The sequence below is a fragment of the Camelus ferus genome, chromosome 13, assembly GCF_009834535.1.
Source record: "Camelus ferus isolate YT-003-E chromosome 13, BCGSAC_Cfer_1.0, whole genome shotgun sequence".
NCBI classification, from domain to species: domain Eukaryota; kingdom Metazoa; phylum Chordata; class Mammalia; order Artiodactyla; family Camelidae; genus Camelus; species Camelus ferus.
The window spans coordinates 3,651,901-3,673,194 of NC_045708.1; the positions used below are offsets into that span (position 1 = coordinate 3,651,901).

The 21,294-nt window shown below is 59.0% G+C and overlaps 1 protein-coding gene across 5 annotated transcripts in view; it reads left to right on the forward strand.

Annotated features, from left to right (window-relative positions):
- KCNAB2 (potassium voltage-gated channel subfamily A regulatory beta subunit 2) overlaps positions 1-21,294 on the forward strand; it is an 84,022-nt gene that overhangs the window by 15,616 nt on the left and 47,112 nt on the right. Inside the window, exons 1-3 of one of the 5 annotated variants that reach the window (XM_032495049.1) lie at positions 5,933-6,033; positions 15,539-15,667; positions 16,749-16,790. In XM_032495049.1, the coding sequence (XP_032350940.1) occupies positions 15,591-15,667; positions 16,749-16,790 (119 nt within the window). In that variant the 5' untranslated portion in view covers positions 5,933-6,033; positions 15,539-15,590. Of the gene's footprint in view, positions 1-5,932; positions 6,034-6,155; positions 6,313-6,732; positions 6,879-15,538; positions 15,668-16,748; positions 16,791-21,294 lie in introns of those variants that run through there. The other 4 variants (XM_032495048.1, XM_032495050.1, XM_032495047.1 and 1 more) reach the window with 4 other exon arrangements.

Sequence of the window (21,294 nt, forward strand, 5' to 3'; positions counted from 1 at the left end):
TTCCACAGGGCGTGAGACCAACCCAGTGGCTGCCCTCTAGGGCTCACCGTCTGGTTGAGGGGCGGCCAGGTGATGTCACCGCAGGCTGGGGTACCAGCTCTGCAGGAAATGCATGTGCTGATGTGATGGACGGGACACTTTGGACAGGGCTCTCCAGGACAGCCTCTCTGGAGGGGTGACATCTGAGCAGGGACGCAAAGGAAGAGCACCCCAGGCGGAGGGACGGCACCTATAAAGTCTGTGTGGCAGGAGAGAGGAGACAGCTCCAACCAGGGACAGGTGGGAACTCAGGGAGAGCCCCGAGGACACCAGCCCCAACCTGGGTGTCCCAGGGGCCCCTGGGACTGGATGCAGCCACTGCCCAGCTCCGGGATTCCCCCAACCTGCTGCACCCACCAGGCCCCCCATCTCAGGAGCCAGCAGCTCTTCTCCAGAAACCTGGGGTCACCCTGCACCCCCATCTTCCTCTAACACCCCACACCCACCGGCCAGCTGGCCCTTTGGTCTCGACCTCTCGACTCCAGCAGCCACCGGTCCACCCCGGCCCGGGCCTCCCCAGCTCACACCCAGATCATTGCTGGTCTCCTGACAAGACCCCCGGCCCCTCTCGGGAGGAAGCCATTGACTGCTCCTTCTCTGCCAGAGGAGGGGCTCCCAGGGCCACAGGTGGCCGTGGACAGGCCTTGTTAACCTCTCTGAGCCTCAGTTTCCCAAGCCGTCATCAGTGGTTGATAATAAATCGAGCCAACCTCACAGGGTGGAGGGGGTGGAGACTAGGTGGGTGAGTGCACGGGAGCGCCTTTATCCCAGCGCCTCGCATGCACTGCGCTCCTTCGACTAGTGCCCACCCGGCGATGAGGCCCAGGATGCTGCTTAGGTGGGCGTCTGGTGCCTCCTCCACCCCTCGGATGTCCTGGGCCCCCGGCCATTCAAAGCCCAGCTTCAGGGCAGGACACAGTCTTTCCCCAGGACTGGACGGGTCACCAGGAGAGTGAGGCAGGGCTGTGGGCCAGAGGGCAAGGACAGGTGGCCCCACCGCGGACAGCACTCTCCAGGTGCTGCCCCAATCATGAGGCGACACAAACGGGGTTTAAAAATACTACACTCATTTCATCTCAGTGCGGGAGCAGGGAAGAGAACATAACAGTCTGTATGAGCAACTCAAGTCAAAAATAAATGAGGCAAAAAGAGTAACCAAAAATAGTCCAGCATCAGAGGCAGCAGCCTGCGTCCGTGGCCAGCTGTCCCCAGCGAGCCGCGTCGCAGAGAGCGGCCGAGAGGGTGGCTTTACATGTTTACTCGGAAAAGATTAATCAGGCCTGCGGTCAGATGATAAATCAGAATTACTAGCAAAGTAAAAGCAGATTAATGGGGACTCAGGGCACGCCTTCCCCCCTCCTCCCCGGCGACCCCACTGAGCAGCGGGGTCGGGGGCTCGGGCAGCGTGGGGTCATCTTGGACCTGAGGGGTCCCCCCACAAGAGGGCAGGGCAGAGCAGAGCTGCGAGGGCTGCGGACATCAGAGGACCCTCACTTCATAATTTCATTTCGGTGGATGCCACCTCTCTTTCTTTAAGGTCGCAGGTCACAGTTCTGCAAGCTATGGCCTGAGGGCCAATCCAGCCCACCACCTGTTCTTGTAAATGAAGTTTTGTTGGAACACGGCCACCCCCTTTCATTCACGTATTGTCTCTGGCTGCTTCGCACGGCAGAGGCGAACAGCTGGGCCAGGGACTTACAAAGCCCAAAATGGTGACCCTCCGGCCCTTTGCTGCACAGGTTTGCCATCCCCACCATGGGTGTCTTTCAGCATCTGCTCAAGCATCCTAGGGAGGTATCCTAGCCACCAGAAGACGGCGAGCGATGGTTGGGGTCGTTTTGGGTGCTTTTTGTGTGGTGGGGTTTTCGTGTGCTGATGTTGGTTTGAGTCTTTAGGGATGTTTTCAGGGGGGAAAAAGATCTGCCATAACTAGATTGCTCTTGTGCAAGTAACATCTTTCGAGCAGGCGCATCCAAGTCACACGATTAACCTCAGACCCTCCCCGACCACAGGTTAACAGCCACAGCTGTCAGAGCCCCCAGGGCCTGCCTGCTGGCCATCTTCCCTGCTCTGTTCCCCAGATACCTGAGGGGGAGGCACAGGTGGAACCCCGCTGGGCAGGGCAGAGAAGGACCTCGCTTGGGGCATCCCCTTCCCTGCCACGTCCTTGGGGTCCTCCCCCCATTCTCGGCCTCCATGAGTCATGGTGATGCCCTTTCCAACCTGGAGCCGTGCAGCACGTCCACCCCCGTCAGAGGGAGGGGGTCCTTTCAACAGACCCTGGAGCCAAGTCCTGAACTTGGTTAGGCTCTTCCAGGTGGCCTGTCTTGAACACTTGGAAAATTTGCATAACGTGTCACCAGGGAGGCATCTCCCAGGAAGGAAACACAGGGAGCTTTTCAGCCGTGAAGGTTTGCATCTCTGTGAAGCCTCCGGGAGGCCTCCCACCCGGGACGTGGCCGGGGTGGGGACTGCAGGACGCGGTGCTGAGCGCACCCCAACAGAGCGAGTCCCCCCAGACTATGATGTGTGGCCCCTCCAAGCATCAGCGTCCGCAGGTGCACCTCCTGCATTTGCCTCCCCACCCCCACCCCCCTAGCACGGCTTTGAACAGGGATGACGAGATGCTACCAGTCACGCCGCCTTTGAAATGGGTCTGCTTCTGGGGATCAGTTATTAAACTGGATTGGTGTCCAGTCCCCAGAGAGGGGGTTATGATCTCGTATGATGACAGCTCTCAACAGAATCCCAGAGTTGGCCTGAAAGTCACCAAACCACCCAAGCTACACCTGAGCGCAAGAGGTGAACAGAATAACAGAAACCAAGAGCGTGCTTGGCGCGCAGGCTGCGAGCTTCATGCGGTGGCCTCGCTTAACTGAAGCCCCGGGCTGAGAGAGGTGGAGTCCTAGGCTCGGGCCCAGAAAACAGGTGTGGCCGCATGGGGGCAGGGACGGGGTCCAGGAGGAGAGGCTTGTGGCTTAAAAAAAAAAAAAAAACTTAAAAAAATGAATTCTGAGCACTGAGATTGATATAGGGAAGATCAATGCAAATTACTATTTTTTTTTTACTAGATAAATAAATAATTTGGTGCAAAGGATGCCTGAGGGCCTCCCTGCTCTAGGAGGCAGGCGCAGCCTTCTGGAGGCCCCAGTAATGGAGGCAGTATTGCCCTACCACAGGGCTTTGTAAACCTTCTCTGCAAAGGACCAGAAAGTAAACAGTGCAGCCTCGCAGGCAGCGCACTCTCTGTCCCAACTTCCAGCTCTGCCTCGTGGCCTGAAAGCAGCCGTGGACAATTCATGAGTAAGTGTTATGGCCTGAATGTGTGTGTCCCCGAAATTCATAATGTCAAAGCCCTAATCCCCAGTAGGACAGTGTTTGGAGCCAGGGTCTTTGGGAGATGACTGGGCTCAGATGAGGTCAGGAGGGCGGGGCCCCTTGACAATTTGGCCCTTTGGAAGAACAGGGAGAGACCAGAGCACGCTGGCTCTCTGCTGGGTGAGGACACAGGGAGGAGGTGGCCGTCCTCCACCAGGAAGAGAGGCCTCACCAGACGCTGACTCTGCCAGCACCTGGACCTTGGACTGCCAGCCCCCCGAACTCGGCAAAAAAATGTCTGTTATTGAAACCCTCGCGTCTGTGGCATCTGATGGCAGCCCGACAGAAAGTGAGCGCGGCTTTGTGCCCATGAAACTTTATTTATGGACGCTGGAATTTGAATTTTATGTAACTGTCATGTCCCATAAACTATACTTCTTTTGTTTTTCTTCCAATCCCTTAAAAACGTGAAAACGATTCTTAGCTCGGAGAGAACGGAAGTGGGCCCTGTGAGGAAGAATTAACAAGGACTCCTGTTTCAAATCAGCATAAAAAGAGCCCTTTTGTTATCATGGCAGTTGTCCCCGCGGGGCGAGGAGGCGGAGAGGAGTCTGCTCCCCCTGGGTGCCGGTGTACGAGACCCACCAACCTGGGGGCTTCGCAGAGGGAGTCGTGTGTTTCCAGAGCCTGGACCCGCTCTCTGCTCCTCACACGGGGCGCGTCTAGCGTGTGTGAACCCAGTTCTCTGGCTGCACACTGGGACGCGCCCCGCCACCCAGGGTCCCAGCCAAGTGGGTCACATCAAGGCAGATCTATTCAGTACTTGCTCCTTAAATTGCAGAAATAGCCAGAACCACTGTGAGGTCCCCACTTAACAGGGTACTTTTGCTGGTCTCAGGACCACCTGGCCTACAGTCTTATTCTGTGGTCAAGCCAAGGGGACAGTACAAGACTAGTTACTGCAGGTCACCCCACGTGAGCCTTTAAGATGCCGCCTCCTGCCCCCCATCCAGCCTGAGACATGCCCCCCCACACACCTTGCCTCGCTCCTGCTGAAATGGAGGCAGGACTTGAATGGCCGCCTCCTCTATGAAGAAGACTATTCCAGAAGATTCTGCCCCTTTCCATCAGGAAAGCAAAATTTTCTGGAAGCCCCACCCGCCAGGAATCTGCTGATAGACCGTCCCAGGCCACGCTAGCTGGAAGGTAATTCAGGAAATGGGGCCCAGTGGGGTGGCTATCGGGCAACTCAGCAGCTCTGTCTGCCACCTTTATTGATCTGGCTTAAATCTACGGCTCAGACGCATCCACTCAGAAGAGGAGCAGCTCCTGGACTAAATGTATCCCCAACTTCGCAGCCCAGCATTTAGCAGTCGCTGGCCCTCCAGGTCCAAAGGAACGTCCTTAAAGAGTTGGCAAGCGCTCGAAGACACACGATGTACTGTTAGTGGCCGGGGTGACGCTGCAGTGTGATGTGCGGCGCGCTGTGGCTGCCACTGCACATGAGCCGGCGAGGTTGCAGGCGTCGGTTCGAAATGTTGGACTTGTGCCTGCTGCCCGGAGATCTGAGAGAGCAGTGGATTAAGTCTGTGTCCGAGGACCCACAGGGTCTGAGTGGCTGGCAGGCTGTAGAGGGTACCTGTCCTGAGTCAGGCCCGAGTAGGGCCCCAGGCCAGGAGAGGAAAGAGCCCCAGTCTGGAGCCAGACGCGCCTGGTCCTGTCTCATCTCCGCCTCTGATGGCCCAGGTGGCCAGCGGGTAGCATTGAGTGTTCCCAGGCCCTGGTCCCCTGTCTGTGAAGTGCCCTCTCCTTTGAGGGTTAAAGGCAGGGAGGGCTGGGCGCAGCCCAGGGGGGCTCTCCTCCCCATCCCCCTCCAGGATCTCCCTTTTCTTCCACTGTCCCTTTGCCCCCTTCCTCCTCCTCCTCTCCCCTCCCTCCTGCTCACCTCCCAACACCTGCTCTCTTCTGAGCACAGCAAACTGTTTAATTCTCCCTCCTCTGTCCTCCTTCTTTTCCCCATTGTCCAGTCTGTGTCTTAATCCCGCCAAGGATCCATAGCAGCTGACTCCTGGCCGAGGCTTCAAAGCCCCGTGTCCACCCCAGGGAAGAGGGGGGCCCACCCCACTGCCCGGAACCAGTGGGCAAGGGAGGTGGGCCGCTGCTCGGGCTGGAGACTCAGCACAGATGGAAATTTCCATCCAAGCCCTCCCTTTGCCTCACTCTCCTCCAGGTGAGGGGCCTCCCCAGGGAGGAAGGGCAGAGCAGGGACAGGCTAGAGGGCAGAGAAGACCTCCCCACGGAGCGGGGTCCCCTTACCCATCCTCCCCCAACACCGACTGCTTGCACCTGCTGCGCCTGGCACCGCGTTGAGACCGGGGAAGGGACCTGAGCGAGGCAGAGCCCTGCCCGGGCTCACCAGTGCGGTGCGGGGGCAGTCCTGGCGGTGCCCAGCTCAGAGCACAGCTCTGGAGTCGGCCCAGCCCTGGGTGTGAATCCTAGCCATGGGCTGACCTCTGACCCTCAGTGTCGTCACCTCTGCAGTAGGGGAACGGCAGTAACCCCCCCAGGCTGCGGGGGCGGTCAGATGAGGGGACGTGGGTGAAAGGCGTGTAGCCCAGATCTGGAACAGAGCTGGCGCCAATCAGCAGGAACTCTTGAACACCCCAGGACTCACAGGTAGCTGTGCCTCTGGCCCCCACCCCAAGGACGGGGCTCCCTTCCTCCCTGCCCCACGTGGCTGCTGCCCTGCCAGCGGGAAGGTCAGGGTGTCTGGGGCCCTCCTCGGGCGCGCCTGGGACAAGAGGCCACACCCCGCCTCTCCAGGACCTCGCCTGCCAAGCACCCTGCGCTCTGTCTCTCTCTGCCACCAGCTTCCTGGTTGGCCTGTGGCTTTCACCTCCCTGCCTTGTACACACCAAGATGGTCTTGTCTCTGGCAGTTCTGACCCAGGAACAGGTACCCAGGGGGCTTCAGGGACCCTGTGCCCCCAGATGGGCTTTGTGCTTGAGGGGAAGGCAGCCCCCTGGGCTCTGGCTCGGGAGCTCCCCCAACGTCCAGGGTTAATCAGGCCAGCAGCCCCCTGGGCCCTGCTCCCCAACAGCACTGGCCGCAGCCAGGGCAGGAGCTGCCCTTGTGGACCCAGGCAGAGCCCACGTGGCCGCCTGTCACAGCGGCTCTGCAGAGCGCGGCCGGCGTCCTCCCTGGGAGGGCCCGGGCCAGCCTCCCGCCGCCCGGGGCGTGCTTGGCCGGAGGGTGGGGTGCAGCAGGCTGGCACCCGGAGGAGGTGTCGGGCAGGGCCCTGCCTCCGGGGCTGCTGGCTTCTGCTTTCATCCCTGGGGCAAGGAGCCATCCAGAGATCAAGAGCTCAGCAGGCCACCTCTGTCCAGCCCTGGGAGAGGCGGGCAGCTGCGGATGGGTCCCTGCAAACTCCGGGAGAGGCTCCGGCCCATCTGCGGCTCCTGGGAGCTCCCCGCCTTGGGGTCTCCATCTCCAAGCAGACAGTAGTTTCAGAGGCGGAAGGGGTGAGGGTCTCTGCGTTAAAAACAAAACGAAAGGCGCCCCACCCCTCCTCTCTCCTGCAGGGCAAGGGGGAGGGTGGCCAGAGGACCCCTTGAAGTGCTTCCCTACTCTGTGAGTCTGTCTGGAAGGGCCCCCTTGGTGGCCACGAGGGAGAGGAGGGTGGGGTTAGCCCCCTGGTGCCCAGGGGGCTTTCTGGCCCAGAAAAGCCCGGAGTCTTCATGCTGTCTCCTCCCTCCCCCACCTCAGTCTCTTCTCCACTCTGGGCCCCAAGCAGGATACTGGTACAGGGTGTGGCCACTGCGGGAGGCCAGGGTGGCTGACGGGGAGGAGGCTGTGAGTGCCCCGGGGTGCGGCAGGAGGGCTGTGATACGCTTGCTGAATGAACAACTAAAGGGTGGCCTGGGCTCCCCAGGATGGCTATGGAGATTCTGGAGCACACGTGGGCTTCTGTCTCCCACATCTTGCCCTGACCCACTGCAGCTCACAAGGTCTATAAAGCACTGAGGCTTCTCTTCTGTTCCCTGGTGCCAGGTGACCACATCCTTCCACCTGTGGTCACCAGGATCCGGACAGCACCGGGAGAGGCCAGGCTGGGGAGGGAGGGTGGCTGAGCCCAAGGCTCGGGGCCTTTGGCTGCTGACCCCGACAGACCCCCTGCCATCCCTGTGCGCAGCCCGGGCATAGCCAGGAGCCCCAGCGAGGCGTCCCCTTGGTCAGGAGGCGCCCACCCAGCAGGTGCAGGGGAAGTGGGTGTGGATCTGGGGGGCTGTCCAAGGGCAAAGGCCTTCCAGCGTCACTTTGGGAGAGCTGGGATTTGGGGGCTGTGACCTTTTTTTTTGCACTGTGGCGTTAATTAGATTGAGCAGGGGCTCTCCCTGCAGGAGTCCAGCCTGGGCTCTGTGCTGGTGGACTTGTTTGTAATCAGGGAACAGGCATTTGAATGTTGTTTTGAAAAGACGGAAACGTTCCGTCTGCGATCTTTATAAGGGGCTGTTAATGCGGCGTTGATAAGTGTGTGAACAGGCGATCTCGCCCGTGGCCTCCATGGCTGGTCCAGACGCTTCCATTGCCGTCTGACCACGTGAGGTCCATGCTGTTCAGTGTCAAGTTCGGGGGGGTCACCGTGCCGCCTGGGGCCGCCTGGGGCCGCTTGGGGCCGCTTGGTTCCACTCCGGACTTGGGAGCTTGGAGGAGAGACAGAGGTTCTTGTTGGCAAAGAGCAGGGGTCCCGGCACCAGGTAACCACGGCGCCGTTCTCCCCCCACCCAGCTCCCCCTGAATCTGAGCACCGTCCAGATGGTGCTGTTTGGAAGCTGGGCGGTTGACCTCAGGCCCTTCCAGGCCTCTCTGCCTGCTCCCCGGACGCTCTCAGGTTCAGCCGCACTCACTCAGCCGCCCGCCTTGCTCGTGGGAGAGGAGTCAGCTCCCGTCTTGGGGCGCCCGGCCGCTGGGAGAGAGGAAGGGGATGTTGCACAAACACCCTTCCGGATCTGTGTGGTTTCGAGCGGTTATACCTCTTCCTGTCTCTTCCTGAGACGCACTGTGGCCGCCAAAGCTCCTGCAGGCTTTGGCCCCAGAAAGGGCGGTGGTTTTGTTCGTGTACAGTCAGAGCAGCACTGCAGGGCTTTGGTAGAAGGGTTTCCAGGCTTTAAGAAGCAACATACAGGGGGGCATAGTTCAAGCTGCAGCCCTGAGCCCCAAGGCTTCTGGGAAGACACCCGACAGCCATCACGTACCCGCCGCACCTGTATGCCACGAGCCTCTTCTCCCCGGTCCCTTGGTCTCCGTTCTCTGAGCACCCACTGCGTGCCCAGCACTGCTCTGGGACACATCAGTGAGCAGCAGAGACGAAGCCCCCTGCCCTGGTGGAGCCGTATCCCCACATCTCAGGGGAAATGGGAATGGAGCAGCTGCGAGGAATAGTCCCTCATGGGTGTCAAGGCTGAGACCTCCAAGGTGGCCTCCAGTGGCCCTGCCTCCCGGTCCTCACGCCTTCCATCATGTTAGGGTCAGTCTTTGTGACCAATAGACACAATTTCTGAGGCTCAGTCATGAAAGACATTGCAGTGTCTCTCTCTGGGGGACGCCAGCTGCCTTGGCTTGAGGGATCCAGGGGGCGTGGAGCTGAGGCCCCCTGCCCACAGCCACGTGCAGGAGATGTCTAGAAACAGGGGCCTTTAGACAAGACTGCCGCCCCAGCTGGCATCATGAGCCAGCACCACCCATCCCGGGTTCCTGACTCCCAAAGCAGTGTGAGAGACGTTTGTTATTGTAAACCACGCTAACCCTGGTCACGTGGCAATAGGAAACTCGTAAGTGTTATCATTCTTAAGACCTCAGCGAACTAGGGCCAAGCCTTCTGGAGCCTTTGGGCTTCCAGGATGACCCAGAATTAGGATGCCGCCCCAGAGGGCCCACATGGCCCCGAGGCGGACCTGTGAGTGGCAGGTCACATCTCTAAGCAAAGAGCCTTTTTCTGGGAGAGTGGAAACGATGAGAAGATGAGAGCAAGGCAGAGAGGCAGCGAGGGAAAGCAGATGTTGGAGCGGGTCTGAGGGCCCTGAAAAGTGATTTTCTGGAAGGTAGGACCGCTGCCTGGGAGGGACGCATCTGTGCAGAAGTGACTTCATCGCTTTGGGCACACGTTCAGGAAGGAGCTGTGGTCGGGACTCTCTGAGGAGCTCCCAGGCCCTGGGCAGCACCTTCCCTCCACCAGGGCCAGGCACAGGCAGATCCCAGCCCCCATGGCCCTCACTGTGCACCCCCAACAGTTAGCACATCAGCTCCTCCCCAACTCCTGTTACCATCCCATTTCACAGATGGAGAAACTGACACTTGGGAAGGTTGAGAGATTTGCCCAAGATGATACACCAAGAAATGGCAGGGTTAGGACTCAAACCAAGAGCCAGATCTGAACCTCGACCGGGCCTCAGCCCCTCCCCAACACCTAGAATGATCTCCTGGGAGTCACCCAAAGAGGGTAGAACTGTGTCATCAGCCCAGCCCTAGAAGAAGATGGAAACGTATCGTAGGCTCTGGCAAGATGTCAATTTAGAAGCAGCTACCCTCTCCAGTGCTCGAAGGGCTAACCTCAGGTGGAGAAATCTCCCTCCCCGGAAGGTTCCCATGAACCAAGTTTTGTGCTCCAGAAGCTACTGGTAGAGAGACAGCCGTGGCATCGTTTTACCAGTAACTGGAAGTAGCTCCCAGCCACCCACCAGAGCTATAATTTAATGTAATAAGAGAGACCCTGAGTATTAGAGCAGAGCAGAACGTGCTCCCAGCAGTGCTAAAGTTACGGTTGAAGCTCCATTCACCTTCCGTGTGACGGTCCTGGCGGCTGGCTGCAGGGAGGTTCGTTGAGCACGCGTCGTGGGTCTGCTGGCTGCACGTCGCAGGGCAGCTGGCGATGCCCGGCTGAGGCCGAGTGGCTCTTACCGTGCAGATCAACCTCTCTGGACCAGCCGAGGGAGTAGGGGTTGGGGCAGGTTCGTCCATGATGACGACAGAGGCTCCAGGGCAAGTCTCCTGTGGCTGAGGCTGGAGCTGGCACATGGTCATTCTGCTCACTCTCCATTGGCCCAAGTGTGTGTGTGTGTGTGTGTGTGTGTGTGTGTGTGTGTGTGTGTGTGATGTTCACATGCGTGTTGGGGGGAAGCAGCAAAGGAACTCAGCAAAGGACGTGGGTACCGGAGGAGAGAGGAATGGGCGCCGATTCAACCTCCTGTATCCCTCATAACCCTCCCTCTACGCCAGTCAGACGCCCCTCATCAGCCAGAGCATCGGAGTAACCAGAACAGGTGGTCCCCCATCACAGTGCACCTTGTGTTATTTTATGTCTCCAGACTCGGGGGCTCTGTCAGACCTTTCTTTGTGGCTTCTTGGCTTGCAGCTGCAAATTCCTTTTCTTCTCCCTCCCAGATGCACTGAATTCTTCCCATCTCTTGCAGGTAGCTCTCATCAACTCGGAGAAACTACGGATTCCATCTTTAATGCTGAGGCTGAAGGAGTCAGAGAGAGACAGAGACAGAGCTCCCCTCACAGCTCCGAAGCGAAGGCCCCCGGGCATGTTAACCCCCAGAATAACGTATCATATATGCTGAGCTCCAACAGAGAAATTGAGGTTCATGTAGGCTAGGCCCCCATTTTGCAAGTAAGAAAACTGAGGCTCAGAGAGAGAGAGAGCTCGTGTGTCCCGGTCAGAGGCGCCTCACCTTGGTCAGCCCGGCCTTCTCCGGCACGGCCCATGCAGTTTATTCTGGTGCTTTCCCTCTGTGTGTATAAATGAGCTTGTCTGTGTTTAAAGTCACATCATGGGTCCCCTTGTCCAGAAGACTGTCAGCCCAAAGGCTCACGGCCAATCCCAGGCCCCAGAGTCACACGGAGGCCCTGTGGGGTCTTCAGTCAGTCCCTGAGAGAGTCTGCACTCGAGGCCTGGCCGGGGCCGCAGCCCTGCTACAGCCTAAGGCCTCCGGGGACCCACTTCTGTGTTTTCTTCCTGCTTAAACTCGGCCTCGTGCCTTCTCACCTGCCTCGGCACTCAGAGCCCTGCCTGGCCACATCCTGGCCTTTCTGGGAAAACTGAAGCTGAGAAAACACCCCCAGGGAGGGGTTTCAGGGAACTGGATTCCCACAGGGCCTCGAAGTGCCCTCCCCGCAATTAGTGGTTAATTCTAAAGGGATGAGTGCGCTGTGCCAGGCAGAAGCCACCTCAACCAAGGGTCAGAACCTGGCTTTGCCAGTGATGGACCGACGCACACATGCACCCCGGTTGGATGCAGGACACACCTCACCAGAGGTGCAATCAGACAAACCTGGAACTGTGGGACAGGCTGCAGGACTATGGGCCTGAGCTTGAAAAAAAAAAAAAAAAAACCCTCAGTGGTGGGGGTGCTGGATTGGAGGCCAGAGGCAAATAACCAACGTCATTTGTGACCCCTGAGTGGATCCTGAGGTTTTTTTGAGCTATAGAATGTATTTTGAGAATAACTGGGAAATTGTTAATACACGCGATGTAGCAGGCAGTATTGAATTAATTCTCTGAGGTGGGATCCTGGTATTGTGGTCATGTAAGAGTTTCTATTCTCAGAAGATGCTCGCTGCAGCTTAAGGGGTGGGTGAAGTGCATGAGATCATAACTCTCAAATGGTTCAGAAAAAAAGTGCGTGTGAGAGGGAGGGATGAGGAGGGAAGGGGAGAGAGAAAAAGAGCGGAGGGGCGGGGAGGGGGAGGCACTGAGTGCGGATGAGACAAATGGAGACTGTCCGTGAAAGGGAGGAAGGGTATGTAGGTGCTTGTTGCTATTCTGGTTTTTTACAACTTTTCCGATGTTTAAATTTTCAAAATCATTAGTTGGGGAAAAGACAATGACCGTAGATGGACCCTCCTGACCTTTAAGGTCCCCTGCCGTCACTCAGCTCAGCCCGCAAAGGGTGAGAGCTGGGGTCAACTCGGCACCTTTCCTCTCGGGCTCAGAGCGCACTCCTGCCTTACTTCTCTTTGCTCCTTGTCAGTGCTCCCTGCTGCAGTGTCCCCAAGTGTAAACCATGCTGGTTTGCTCAAGGTCACACACAGATCAGGTGGGCGTGCAGGAGACAGGAGGGACCCAGCCTTCGGGCTCCCAGCCTGGACCCCGAGCCACACCTTCTCAGCGGCCAGGCGCCCCTCCTGCCCCTCCTGAACCGGGTGTGTTGTCAAATGGTTTCTGAACTGTCCCAGGGAGGGAGCCGGGGGCAGCCCTGCCTGCCGCCCTCGGAGGCGCGGTGCGGGAGCCCAGCGCAGCCTGGGATTCGCAGCATCCCCATTGGGATGTCAGCTCCTTGGGGATTGGCCGCTGGGCGGACGCAGTAGCTCCTGATTGGACAGTGGCAGCTGCAGAGCAGGGAGCTGGGCTCTGGGCAGGTCAGCTGTGCCCCGGACTGCGTCCTGAATGCAAAGCAGGGAGCGTGGGGAAACCTCGCCAACCCTCCAACCCTCTCTGCCATGAGGTGGCACAGGTGCCGGCCCCCCAGGAGGAAGGAGACAGAGGCACCGCTGCGGCCTGCGGGTCTTTTCCTTGTGAAGTGGGCATCACAGTGTGGCCAGTGCCTGGGTGGCTGTGAAGTGGGGAGCTGGCCACTGGCCCTGCGGGAGCCTGACCTTCCAGAGTCCAGGCTAGGGGTAAGGAGGGGGGCAGGTGGTCTCCCTGAGGACACCTCCCTAAGTGTGGCCAGTGGCAAGGGTCGTCCCTGCCCCTGGGGCTGCCCTGAGCACCCCCTGTGGACAGAGCGGGCATTGCACCTGCAGAGAAGACTCCCAGGTGCGTGCAGAGCCCCAGGCCCTCCCCCAGCATGGGTGTGCCAGACACAGCCGTGAACACAACAGACAGAACTCCCTGCGCTCACGCAGCTGGCATCTTGGGGTCATACATGAGACAGCAGGTGAAATATAAGATGTGTTAGAAGGTGACAAGTGCCAGCAGGACATGAGGCAGGGAAGGGGCCAGGGGAGTGCAGGCAGGACAGGTCTGTGACCTGAGATAAGGTGTGCAGAGAAGACTCTGTGAGTGCGCCCCTCGTAGTAGGAGGAGAAGGTCAGGGGTCCCTCGGGTGGATCGGGGGCAGAGACTGGGCAGAAGGAAGAGTGGGTGCAAAAGCCCTGGGCTTGGAGTGCCTGCTGGGTTCAGGGGACCCCACGGAGCCAGTGTATCTGGGGCAGACTGAGCAAAGGGGCCGGCAGGGATGAGGTCGAGAGGTCCTGGGGCAGGCGGGCCGGGGCTGAGGCTGCTGTTGAGATTTGGGCTTCCACTCCGGATAGAATGGGAAACCACTGGAAGGTCTGAGCAAAGTAACAGCGTGGCCTGCTTTATATTCTAGAAGGCTCACTCTGACTCCTGTAAGGCAGAGTGTGTGGAGTCAGGGTGGGGACCAGGAGACCCATCGAAAGCTGTTGTGGGGACCGTGAGAGAGAAGGTAGCAGCACGGGCCGGGGAGGAGGGGGTGGAGGTCTCCTCCGGAAGCTTGGGGGTCTGGATGTTTCCGAAGATGCTAGGATGACGGGGAGGCTGTAGGAAGAAAAGGGCTGGGGTGGGAGCAGTCAGAAGCTCGGTGTTAGAACCACTTGTTCCACATCCTCATAGAGATGCCAGGCGGACAGTTGGATAAACGAGTCTGCAGTCCAGGGAGACCCAGGGGCTGGATATGTAACTGTGGGGTCTGCAGCATAGTGACGGACGTCAGAGCCAGAAGACTGGCGGAAATCTGAGGAACTTTGTGTGGACAGAAAAGAAGAGAGGTTCAAGACCCGAGCCTGGGCAGAAACCAGAGCCAGAGACCAGAGAGCGGAGCCACACACAGCCCAGGAGACAGAGGGGCAGCAGCCGGGGAGGCAGCAGTTCAGCCGGGCAGCGTGGGGTCCCGGGGCCAGGAAGCTGCACAGCCCCACCGTCCACCCCGAACGAGGGACACCAGCAGGCTCGGCAACAGGGAGGTCACAGCGACCTTGGCGAGAGTAGCTTCCTCAGAGGGCCAAGGGCAGAAGGGAGGGGGACTGCAGACAAGAAAGGACAACTCCTCTGAGGAACTTTCCTGTGAACAGAAGGAGAGCAATAGGACAAGAATGGAGAAGGAAGTGGGTCCAGGGGACCGTGCTTTTTGTTTTGAAGATGGGAGGATGCTTGTGTGCAGACGGCACTGCTCCAGAAAGAAGGAAGGAAAGGTGGGCAAGCGTCCAGCTGCGGGATGCCCTTGAAGGGCCGCACGGCAGCGCGGCGTGTGCTCAGGTGGGCGCCGTGGCCTTGTCCGGGCCATCCAGGTATTAGTGTGGGGTAGGGAGAAAGCAGAATGTTCTGAGTGTTGATGCTGCCATCGGGCTGTGGTCCGGGGCTGGGCTCTTATCCGAAGGCTGGGCTGGGGAGGGATGTGCTTCCGAGCTCCCGTGGCTGCCTGAGGGATTCACTCTTTGTGAGCTGTCAGACGGAGGGCCTCAGTTGCTGTCTGTTGGCCAGAGGCCACCCTCAGGTCCTTGTCACATGGGGCAGCCTGCTTCGTCAGAGCCAGCAAGGGAGAGTCTGCCAGCAACACAGAAGGCACGGTGTATGTCACCTAATCACGGAAGTGACATCCCACCACCTGTGCCATACCCTGTGGGTTTGGAGCAGGTCACTGGGGCCAGTGTACACTCAAGGGGAGGGGGGTACATTGCACGAGGGCGTGAGTCCCAAGACCGGGGGGCCATGGGGCCTCTGACAAGCTGCCTTCCTTAACCCTGAGCAGAGGGACCGGGCTGCCATCGAGGTCAGGGAGGGTGAGGCACTAGAGACAACCATGGGTGACAATGATGCCACCCTGGGATGGGGAGGACAACTCAGAGTCCCAGGGCCACAGACTCCCCCTGGCACCACCATTTCTGCATAGTTTGGGCGATGGGAAAGGGCTCTTAGAACCTCAGGAAAGCAGTCGGGGAGGGGCGGGTGGGAGGATGGAGGATGGGGTGGAAATCCTTCAGAGGGTCATTGCACCGGATCATCAGCCTCATCCGGTCCCCAGTGGGTCTGTCTGTGTGTCTGTCTGACGAGGGACGTACAGATGCCCAGGGAACGGGGCCTTCAGGACCCCAGAGCATCCTGGCTGAACCTGGTTGGTCTTTTTTAACCACCTCCCCTCCTGCTTTGCTTTCCCTCCAGAATCTTCCCTCCGTGATCAAGCACCCGGGTCTGGACGAGTGAGGCCGGCCCCATGTATCCGGAATCCACCACTGGCTCCCCAGCTCGGCTCTCCCTGCGACAGACGGGCTCCCCCGGCATGATCTACAGGTGAGGCCCGCACCAGCCCCCCAGGCCCTCCCAGGGTCCGTGCTGCCTCTGAGGAGGGCCCCCAGGCCAGTCTCCTCCCCGGGACCCAGAGGGAAGGACCGATGAGGCTGGCAGGGCTGAGGGGTGCACACGGGCCAGCGTTTCAGTGGGAAACAAAAAAACAAGGTTTTCCGGGTGGGATGGAGCCAGGATTAGACTCCTGCCTTGTCCCTTACTCTTCTGAAATGTTCCACTGAAGGTAACAGAGGCCCGAGAGGGAGGGGGGCCCTTCCTAGATTCTCGCGTCCTGCACATCGCAGCTCCTGTAGTCCCTGAGGTCCCACCAGCATCCCCAACTCCCTGAGCAAGGCTCAAAGCCTGACAGGCCTGTGCAGAGCCCGGGGAGGGTGGGGCGGCCGGTGCTCACGGGGCATCCTTGACCTCCTCTCTGTGATGCCCACTTCCAGATCCAGCCCTGGGTCTTTCTGTTTGGAAAATAGCCCAGGCTGAACCATAGGCGGGGCGTGGGGAGGGGAGAGCTGCTGGCTCTGTGGACGGAGCATGGAGCCCGATTGCACCAGTGTCACGGAAGACAGGGTGCGAGCAGAACCGCGGAGGTCCATCCGTCCTTGAGCAACAGACCTTCAGATAACTTGCCGGGCCTGAGCCAGAGCAAGTGCCCGTGGAGACCACAGGGAACAGGGTACCCCTCCTACATCAAAGTCCTAAAAAAAAAAACCCTGGTCACATGCAGGCTTGCCAGAGTGTTGCACTCCTTGGTCAGAGGGTTTTCAACTGTTGTCTTAAAGCTTGTTGCACTAAAACGCGAATGGACAGTCACCCGGAGGCTTACGTCTCGTCTTCACTTCCCGGCTCGTGTGGGAGGGAGGCCAGACACAGAGGACCCCGTGCTTCCCTGTGCCACTGGGTGGCGCTGCCGCCGAGCGCTGGGCGCCCGGGCGCATCCCAGAGCGGAGTGGGCGGGGCCGGGGCTGCGGGAGTCGCGGATGCTTCCCGGTCGGCGCCTCCCCGTGGTTAATGCCAACTGTGGCTTCTCTCTTCTCTCTCTGTCTCCTTCTCTCCCCTCCATTGCTGTCCGCAGTACTCGGTATGGGAGCCCCAAAAGACAGCTCCAGTTTTACAGGTAACGAGCCTTCTGTTTTCCCTAAAACACGCAAGCAGGGGAGCGCGTGGGAGGGCCGCCCCGGCGGGGTCGGCAGTGCTGCAACTGCAAATCCTCCCAGGAGACCTGGGCTCTGTTCCCTCTCGGTGCCCCAGCGCGGCGTCACGTAGCATCCTGACAGCGGCGGGGCTTGGGGCTGGTCTTCCGGGCGCTCCGTCCAGGATCCCTGTGGTTTGAGCTCAGCTCTCGCCTGCTGGCCTTTGAGACCCCACTCCTCGGGCAGCCAGCTGGGTGCTGTCCTGTTGCCCCAGGTGTGTGCGGCTTAGGGGATCGGAGGAAAAGATGACACGCCCAGCCCAGCACTCTCCTCTCTTCCTCAGAGTTGAGTTGAGTTGACTTGTAGCCTACGGAGCTCTCTGGGTGTGCGGCTCCCATGGGACCTGGGCCAGGGTCTGGGCAGACTCACTGCTGTCTTTCTGATGCATTTCCCTGTTGGTGAAAGGCCGTCACCAGAGGGACGTGGGGTCAAGTGGCCCAGGCTTGCGGTCCAGCCAGAGGCACGTCCATCAGCAAAGCCCTGGGGGGGTGCCCTTCCGCTGTCCACACAGCCTCTTCAACCTGCAGAGTCGGGGTGGGTGCGCCACAAATACACATACTTCTTGGCAGTCTCTGACTCTAGGAATGTACTTTGCCATTTTCTCCTGTCAGGAGAAGGTCAGGTTTACAGACCCCACGGGGCGGCTCCGCCAGCCTTGGGGCTGGGGACTCGGTGTGGCTCTTGAGGGCAGGGCCCTGTTGTCCATGGTGTGGGTCGGCCTCCAGGCCTGGGAGGGCTGTCTGTGCAGAACCGGCTCCCCAGCGTCGTATACCTGTAGCGGTGACAGAGCCGCGGGGCAGTTATCGCCGATGCACCAGGAACCTCGTTCAGGCCCTGGGAGCTGGGGTTGGCACTGGATTTCCATGTGACTCTTTCCTTCCCCTGGCCTTGGCACTTCTGAACAGGACCGTGGGCCTGGGTCCTCAGGCTAATTTTACCATGGCGTCAGTGCCTCCCACGAGGTCTCCCTCCTTACAGAGCACTCTAAAGAGATGACCAGATCTCTGATTCTGGTGAAATTTTTGCTAGAAAAGATCTTGCTTGAAATACGGAGGTCTGAACTTGGACTCACAAATGCTTTTATTGGATGAAATGTTTCTCATCATATACGTAGGTCTGTGTGTGCATGCGTGTGTACACATAATGTGTGTATGTATGATGTATGTGTGTATACATGTATACGATGTGTTTGTTGGGGGTGGACGGATGGATGGCACAGTATGTTGATGAATGTGTGCTGTCTGTCCAGAAGTATTTGACCCGTGAAACCAAACATGACCTTGGACTGCATCCTCAGAGGTCCTGGGCCTGCGTCACCCCCGGCAGGAAAGGACAGGGGAGAGACAAGCAGGCGGAAAAACCCCAGGCCTGGACCCACCGGCTGGGAGGGCCTGGCCCAAGCAGGTGCCGCATGAGTGGTTTGAAGGGAGAGTGCTCATGCCCCTTGCTGGCCCCGGGACCCCAGGGGTGCACCCTACTGTCCACCCTCTGGGGACCTTCCCAGTGAGCATCCTGTCTGGGTGAGGCCTTCTTGGCTCTAGGACAGGCTCTGTTGGAGAACTGAATCCCCAGATCTGAAGACCTCCCTCTCGGCCTCTCATCTCCACGTTCGATGCCACAGGCTCTGGCCGTCCTGCCCTCTGGATCGCCAGTGTGGTTACTTCACACAGACACTCGGGCATCTCTTGTGGGACTTCTGATGATGACCTCTAAGGAGGAAGGGTCTTTGTTCAGTGTCATGAGTGCCACTGCCAGTGGGGCGTCCATGTCACCCAGGCACACACATAGCTGTTGGATGGTTATTTAAGTCAGCCAGCCGTGTGGCACCCCTCCTCCAACAGGGCAAAGGAGCAGCTCACAGACGGGTAAGGGAGGTAGGACTCTGTACCTGTCAGCTGTTACACATGCTGCTGCATAACAAAGACCCCCAAACTCAAGGGCAGACAACAGTAAGTATTTATTCCTTGTTTATATGTCAGCAGGTTGGCTAGAGTCAGTTCACCGAGGCTGGGCTCAGCTCGGTTTGTCTCTGAGCTGCAGTTTGGGTACAGGTGTTCACCGCCTGACCATCATTCCTAACTAGGAGCTACCCTAGGCCTTCTTCCCGGGGCAGAAGTGACAGGGGAAAAGCAGAAACATGATGTCTCTGAAGGCTGACGGTTAGAACCAGCACGATCAATTCCCATCATTCTTTTGGCCAAAGCAAGTCTCACGACCAAGCCCAAGGTCAAAGGGGAAATATACTCCCCCCGACCCATGGGAGGAACCACAGTTACGTGATCCAGAGGAGGGTAAAGGACTGGCAACAGCACTGCAATCTGAGCCCAAATAACTCTGACAGTATCTAGGAGGCAAAACATGCCTTGGAGAGTCCCAGAGCTGTTGGGGTTCCGAGGAGGGAGTGGTCACAGCCAGCCGAGAGCCGGGAGGGCTTCACAGAGGAGGTGGCACAGGGCCTTTGAGCTGGACCTTGCAAGCTGGGCAGAATTCAGCACAGACACTGGGAAGAACATTCCAGTAGATGCAACAGTCAGAGCCACAGCTTGCAGAAGTGCATGGAGGACAGGGAGTGGTGGTGACACCGTCGGGGACATCAGGGACAAAGCAGGTTGGAGAGTGACAGGAGGCCAGACTGCAGAGGCAGGTGGGGGGTCTGGTGGGGGAGCCAGGAATGCCAAGCAAAGGAGCTTGTACTGTATCCGGTGGGCTCAGGTGTCATCAATGGTGTCAGAGCAGGGCAGGGGGCAGGGCTCTGCTGTAGGAAGGAAGCCAGGTGCAGGGAGTGAGACGGGGGATGGAGAGGCTGGATGTGGGAGACCAGGGAAGATGGAGAACCACAGGAACCCTGGGAAGAGGGGGTGAAGGGGACATGAGAACAGAGAGTCAGACGGCACGTCCATGGGGCCCAGTGTCTGGGAGGGGACAGTGTGCTGACGGAGGGGAACAGTGTCCCCAGGGAAGGGCGATGTTTGTCACTCCGAGCATGTCAAGCTGATGACTGACACCCAACAGTGAGGCCCACGACAGCCACCTCCAGCCAGCGGGTGACACATGACATGGAGGCCACGGAACTGACAGTGGGCTTCAGCCTTGAAGAAAGGCCATCCAAGTCCACGACTGAGGACTTTCCAGATCATAACCCATTGCCAGCTCCCTCCGGCTCCGTGTCCTCCCCAGCCTCACTTTTCATTTACTTTCTACTGCCGATCTGGGGAAGTGACCCCCACCCCCGCCCCTTGCAGCCAGCTGTTTGCAGGTTTGTTGTGGTGTAAACAGCTCAGACTCCATCCAAAATCCCACGGGCCCTGGCAAGATTTTCTACCTAGAAGGTAATGTTATGCTGAGACTTCAGGGGGGTCCCAGGAGGACACACAGTGCTCCTGCAGTCGTGAACCTGGGACAGGGTCTCCACATCGCCTTACCCCAGGGCTCAGCTTCAAAGTGGTTTCCAAACCCCGGGTCAGGAGTATGAGCAAGGGTCCCTGTGCTCCCACCTGGAGAGAGAGGCAGTGCAGTGTCCAAATAGCACGCTCCGGGAACGTTCCGGCCGTTCCTAGGCACCAGCGTTAGGATATAGCATCTGGGGCGCAGCCCCGTGGAAGGGGGGAGGGGCGTCTGGGTGCGTGCACTGAGGGGGCGTCTTGCCAGCCCCCGGCCCCTTCACTGTGGGTGGTGGTCACGTGCCGTGCGACCCCAGGCTCCCCGGCCGCAGACAGCAGCAAAGTGGGGCAGAGCTGCCACCCTGGGTCCAATAACGAGAAGCACAGCCTCAAGGCAGAGGATGGCGGGACCCCCGCCGGTGCCCCCTCCCGGCCAGCATGCAGGAGCCTGCCTCTCCAGGCTGTGCCACAGAACCACACATCCCGGGCTTTTAGGGGAAGAGGCACACTCGTCAATAATTCAGCCACTTGCGCTGAGATGCAGACGCCCTAATAGGACTAATGGACTCGCTGCCTCCCAACCCGACCCTTGTGGGACTTCTCATTCAACAATCGCGTCTGACGTTGCGCAGTGACACTCCCTAATGAAAAAGCGGCTGCACCAGATCCTTAGATGCCTGGTGAGCCCTAACAAACTAGACTGTGCCCCTTTTAAGCAGCAGACGCCAGCAAAGCAGGTGAGTGGCCCCTTTGGCTCCAGGAGGCAAGGGGCGGCCACCTTCCTGGGGGGGATGCTGTGGGGGACAGGCATCCTGGGAACGGTATTTGGGGGGTGCGTTTGGCTGGTCTGAAATTAGACCCTCCATATTTTTTCAAAGCAGAAAACCTCAAAAAGCAGCCAGCCCTAGGTAACAGTGAGAGGACAGCCGAAGGAAGGTGGGGCGGAGTGTCTGCTGCTTGAGCGTGCTTGCCTCCCAGCCCGCCGCTGTCCCATCCGGGGAGACCTGGGCTCCCCCCTAAGCCCCAGCCTTGGTGAGTTTCCCCAGGC